At 52.6% G+C, this 6,062-nt stretch overlaps 1 protein-coding gene across 1 annotated transcript; it reads left to right on the top strand.

Moving 5' to 3' along the window:
- The first annotated feature begins 2,963 nt into the window (after positions 1–2,963).
- THBD (thrombomodulin) lies at positions 2,964–6,062 on the top strand. The gene has a single exon (XM_081292679.1). The coding sequence runs from the start codon at positions 3,630–3,632 to the stop codon at positions 5,361–5,363; it is 1,734 nt and encodes a 577-aa protein (XP_081148805.1). The 5' UTR covers positions 2,964–3,629; the 3' UTR covers positions 5,364–6,062.

The raw sequence follows: 6,062 nt of genomic DNA, 5'->3' as shown, positions 1-6,062 counted from the left end.
GGTCAACAAAGTTTTTTGACATGGTGGAGTGCAGGCTTTGGGAGCAAATCCCAGTGCAACCCCTTGAGTGTAAATTCCCTCATTTGTAACAGAGTAGAGACGCAATGATGAGCATCTTCAGCAAGGAGAGAGGATAGGAGTTCAGACCTCTCCCAGCGGAGGGAGGGGGGTAGATAGCACTGAGGAAGTGCTATCTACGGTTTGGTAGTGGTTTGGTAGGGGATGAAGAGTGGAAGAAAAAATAAGAAAGGAATAGAGTTGAAGTATTGTTTCAGCATAAATTGATAAGGCAGGATCAGTGAAAAAGGAAAGGACGAGACAGAAACTCTGATGAAGTTGGAAAGAGAAGATGAAGAACCTGAAGTCAGAGACAAATGTATGGTTTCAAACTGGGTGGCTCAAATATTGATGCAGAGTAAAATTAGATTGGGAACCCCTTGTAAGACATCTTGTGTTCTGCAAGGGGAGTTGATGAGTGCACCAAAGACTGGGATGTAAAAGACAGGTGATAGCTCTAGGCAGAACCTTGGGAAGCATCCATCCTAGTGAGGCAGGGGGACCACACGTACAGCTCAGAGGAGAGGTGGGACAAGAACACATGTACTCTGAAAGTCAGGAAAGGAAATGCTTTGAGAATGGCGAGAGGTTGAGAGTGTAAATGACACAGAGATATCTGGGAGTGTGAAGACTGAAAACAAGTTCTTGGAATCAGTATGTAGGATATGATGGTGTTCTTTCAGTGGACTGTTTTAGCAATAACAGAGGTCTTGGCTGGGGAGCACACAATGAGAACAGTGAGGTCAGGAGCCAGTTGATGGGGAGGGAAATGGATAAACCATCCTCATAGAGACAAGAAGGAATGGCTCATTCCTAAATGTAAGAGATATACATAGGAAGATGGGGTCCCAGAAGAATAGAGGCCTGGAGCCTTCAATCTGGAAGGTGTTATAGAATTTGCAGAATAGTCTGAAATGCAATACTAGGGAGGAAAAATGAAATTGCAGAGGGAAGCCCTGGGAGGCAAAGGTGGTGTATCTCAAAACCCTAAGGGATTGGAAAGCCAAATGGGTTTTGTCCATCCATGTTCTGCAGGGTGGCCTAGAGACTGCCTATACATCCATGTTACATTTCTCTACTTCCATTGTTGGTCTTGTTTCTTTGTAATATGAAAGCATCATTGAGGTCTTAATGGACTCAGTAACTGGGGCTACTCATGCACTTCCCATTTTTTTTTCTTTACCATTTCAAGAATTAATAATGGGATCAAGGAGACCTTAAAAGGATGCCAAATCAAAGATGGTGTTGGTAAATCAGCAAAGACCCCTCCAAGATTCAAACCAGTCAGGTGTGGCATGAGACCTGATCTTCAAATGTTCCTTAGCTCCTTTTGGTGCTGACAGGCTCAGAAAGATTTCCATTCAAGGAGGAATGTCTCTCTCAGAAGGGCACCATCTTGGTTTAGTGCTATATTGTTGTATTCTTGAAATTCTTGAGAACAGCATAAGGGCTCAGGCATTTATAACCTGCCCTGTGCTCAGTAGATTTCGTAGCTGACCCTGTCCCTCATCCACACAAGGAATTCTTCTCACTTTTGGAGAACTTTCAACAGTACCTCGAGGGGGTTCCAACCCATATCAGAATGCTCCCATATCCCACAGGGGACTGCCCTACTCTTCATTTCAGAGTCTTTTTCCCCCCCTCTTCTCAGAGCGCACCTCCAGGGGAGGTGCAGCTGAGCTTCAGATCTCAGGACCCATGGGTACTTCTCTGGTTTCCTTACTGATGAGCAGGGGCAGTTTTGACAGGACACCCCTCAGTGGGATATTAAAAGGCTCTGCAAGTCCCAGATCTAAATTCCCATGGCAATGGAGAAGAGAGGGAGGGACCAGCACACCTGCTTCCTTTCATTTTTTATAGTGTGCACTCCCGCTGGTCACTGTGGGTAAGTAGTCTGAGGATGCCACAGTCTCCCTTTTAAAGTCCAGTCTGTACTTGACCAGGGAAGGAAGACCCACAAGTAAGTCACAGAATCCAAAAAGAGTCTCCCGGAGCCGAGTTTCTTACTCCAGGGCGAGGCCTTCGAGTTCCTCACACTCTTTAACTGTTTTTTAGCGGGGCAACTGTGGGGCCCTCCAACTTCTTTGGCTTTGTTCAGAGTTCAACAGCGCCGCCTTCTGGTGCTTGGTTGGGAGTGCCATTGCGAAGAGTTGGCGTAGGGTGTGTTTTAAAAAGTTTGCAACTCTCTGCTGGGTTTTGGACCCACCCCTCCTCATTCTTCCTAAGTGAATAAGCGGATAAGGTCGAAAGTGACGGAGTCCCATTCCCTCCTCCCAACTCTCCGTACCCTGCGCATCCACAGGCCAGCCCCTCTGTGATGTCCTTTGCAGAACAAGTGGTATTTACAAGCGACTCATCAGCTGGGCTTCTTGAAGAAATTGAAAGCTCCTAAAGAGACCCAAATGGTATCCAATTGGAGCCCACAGCGCCTCCTTTCGGGAGCTTCCTGCCAACTTCCTTAGGGATTCGAGATGGACTCCCCCCTCTGCCACCTCCCTACCCGGTGAAGCTGGAGGAAAACAGACTAGACTAACGCGTTTCCCTACAAGCCCGCCCCCTCAGGACTCTTTGGGAATTCGCCTGCACCACTTCTGATAGAATTTCAGAGCCCTGACAGTGTTCGTGTGACTTTCCCACAGTAAGAGATGGGGTCAGACCTTGGCAACACATACCCAGGAACTAGCGAGTCCCTGGCTAGTTGTGAGCTAGGAGAAGTGGGACGTTGGGGGTGCTGTTGTTAAGTCACTCTACTCCGCTTCGCCCGGTAGTAGCCCCCAGCCAAATCCACTGTCCTCTGGGACCAGGCGCCCTGGTGTTGGGTATAGTTGTCCTTTCTAGCAATCGACTCTTTGTGGAAATCCATGCTTCCCACCCTCGGTCAAATGTCCTCTTTATGCCGGGCACTCTGCCAAGAATTCTGCAGGTGTTAGGCACCATCCACACTCTACACTCCTTTCAAAACTCTCTTTTCCCTCATTTCTTGTTCCCAGAGTCCCCGCAATCCAGGATTTCCTTGAAATCGGTATTAACATTTGGGGTGGGGGGGCTTAGAAAAGAGGATCCAGATCAAGAGTTTAAGGAGGGAGTGCACCGGGCGGGAGGAGGGTGCGGTGGCGAGTGGTCGGGGCGGGACCTGTTGTCTTGCTGACAGGAGTGCTGTTCTTCCTAGGCGCCCGCCCCTGTCAGCCCCGCCCCAGGACTTCCCTAAGCTGACTGCCGGGTTTACTCATCCCAGCGAGGTGATCCCAGGCGCGAGGGCGGGCGCAAGGCGTCCGGAGAACCCAGTAATCCGAGAATGCAAACCAGCCCTTCCCACCAAGCACTTCCTTCCTTTTCCCGAACGTCCAGGGAGGGAGGGCCGCGCATTTATAAACTCGGGCCTCAGCCGACCAGTATGTCAGAGACTGCCTCCCCGGGGCTGAGCGCCGCTGTGAGAAGCGTCTGAGCTGGGACCCAAGCTAGCGGCCGTCGCCAGCAGCGTCCGGTGCCTCTCCCCACCCACGGCCAGGTCCTAGCCCCTTCCCAAGGTCCGCACTTTCCCCGGGCGCCTGCACGCAACACCCTTGGACAGCATGCTAGGGGTCTTCCTTCTGAGTGTGTTGGCCCCGGCGGGCCTGGGGCTTCCCACACCAGCAGAGCCTCTGCTCAGTAGCAGTCAGTGCGTCGAGCACGATTGTTTCGCGATTTTCCCGGGCCCCGTGACCTTCTTTGCTGCCAAACAGGCCTGCGAACGCCTGCGAGGACATCTGATGACCGTGCGCTCCTCTGTGGCTGCCGATGTCATCTCCCTGCTACTGAGTGACGATGAGAGCGTCGGCCCGCGTATTTGGATCGGTTTGGTGCTCCATCAGGGCTGCGTCGACCCGGAGCAACTCGGGCCCCTACGCGGCTTCCAGTGGGTTACAGGAGACAATCGCACCAGCTATAGCAGGTGGGCGCGGCTTGACCGTGTTGGGGCGCCCCTCTGCGGCCAGCTGTGCGTCACTGTCACGGCAGTGGCAGCCTCAGCGCCTGGAGAACCGGTCTGGGAGGAGCAACAGTGCAACCAGGAGGCCGACGGCTTCCTCTGTGAGTTCCCCTTTGCAGCGTCCTGCAGACCCTTGGCGGTGGACCCCAGCGCCGCTGTTGCTGTTCATGTCCCAAGCACCTACAGCACCCCGTTTGGGGCCCACGGCAGGGACTTTCAGGCACTGCCAGCGGGCACCTCCGCTGTGGTGGACAAACTAGGCTTGGAGCTGATGTGCATGGTGCCTCCTGGAGCTGTAGAGGCGCGCTGGGTTCGGGAGGCGCCGGGTGCCTGGGACTGCAACGTGGAGAATGGAGGCTGTGAGCACGCGTGCAACCGGAGCGCTGTGACGCCCAGCTGCCTCTGCCCAGGTGACGCCGTTCTGCAGGCAGACGAGCGCTCCTGCGCAGCACCCACAGTGCAGTCGTGCAACTATCTATGTGAGCACTTCTGCGTTAACAACTCCGAAGTGCCGGGCTCCTATGTGTGTATGTGCGAGACTGGCTACCAACTGGCCGCGGACCAGCACCGGTGCGAGGACGTGGACGATTGTATGATGGTCCCAAATCTGTGCCCGCAACAGTGTGTCAACACGAAGGGTGGCTTTGAGTGCCAATGCTATCCTGGCTATGAACTGGTAGACGGCGAATGCGTGGAGCTCCTGGACCCGTGTTTCACAGCTAACTGCGAGTACCAGTGTCAGCCGGTGAATCAAACGGCGTACCGTTGCATTTGTGCTGAGGGCTTCGCACCCAACCCCCAAGACCCACACAGGTGCCAAATGTTCTGCAATGAGACTGCATGCCCCGCAGACTGTGACCCCAACACCCCAGACAGTTGCCAGTGCCCAGAAGGCTACATCCTGGACGACGGTTTCATGTGCACTGACATAGATGAGTGCGACAATGAATATTGTCCTTATGAATGCCGCAACCTCCCGGGCAGCTATGAGTGCATCTGTGGGCCCAACTCCGATCTTGCCATCTCGGTTGGCACAGACTGTGACGCTACCAGGGTGCCCAGCATTGACGACAAGGAAGATGGCTCCGGAGAGCTCCCAATCAGCCCGACGCCGGACTCCACCTCAAGTTCTCCAACCGCTGGGCCTGTGCATTCGGGCGTGCTCATTGGCACATCCATTGCAAGCCTGTCTCTGGTGGTGGCGCTTTTGGCACTCCTATGCCACCTGCGCAAAAAGCAGGGTGCTGCGCCAGCAGAACTGGAGTATAAGTGCGGCTCACCTGCCAAGGAGGTGGTGCTGCAGCGCGTGAGAACTGATCGGACACTGCAGAAACTCTGAGGGCCCTCCCTCCAGGGACCTGGGTGTTAGCGTGCCTATTTCTCCTTCCTGTGCCTTTCTCCTTGGCTACCCAGAAGCACCCTAGCTTGTTTGACACCTGGAGAAGATCCTCCCCCATCCTCCCATACTGTAGTTGGGCAGGAAAGGATTGGAAGAAGGGGAGCCCCAGTCTCTTGGACAGCATGCTAGGGGTAAAACTGGGAAAACTGGGCAGAGATGGCAAATTTACATCAAGACACAGACTGCAAAGTGTCCCAGGACCTTACCATGGGGGACAGGAAGGGTGAGCCTTACTGGTTTGTAGCCTTGGGGGCTGACTTGTGAGATAGTGAGGACCAGTATATTTATTATTATTTTAAAATATTTAGACTTTCCCCCATTCCTTTGCTTTTCCCCCCTACCTGTATTTCTCCAATACAAACTTTATGTGTATGTGACTTTCCCACTTACTTTTTCTCCTCCTTTCTTTTTTTTCCCCCTCTCTCTCTTCCTCCCTACCTCTCTCTGGCCTTACTTCTTTGCTGTTAGCTGTTCATGGAGGCAGACATTCTACATGAAACAGAAAGCCCAAAACGGTGCAGTATTTTCTTTTTCATCAGCTTTGATAATTATCCCAGAATTTTAGGCTTCCAGAGCACAATAATTTTAACAAAGGTTAAAAAGTGAGAGGCGATAATCAAATTAATATCATGGGACTAT

This window comes from Spermophilus citellus (assembly GCF_964194105.1).
Source record: "Spermophilus citellus genome assembly, chromosome: 4".
In the NCBI taxonomy this organism is placed as follows: domain Eukaryota; kingdom Metazoa; phylum Chordata; class Mammalia; order Rodentia; family Sciuridae; genus Spermophilus; species Spermophilus citellus.
The sequence above is the reverse complement of the archived record's forward strand: the minus strand, read 5'-3'. Positions and strand labels throughout refer to the sequence as shown.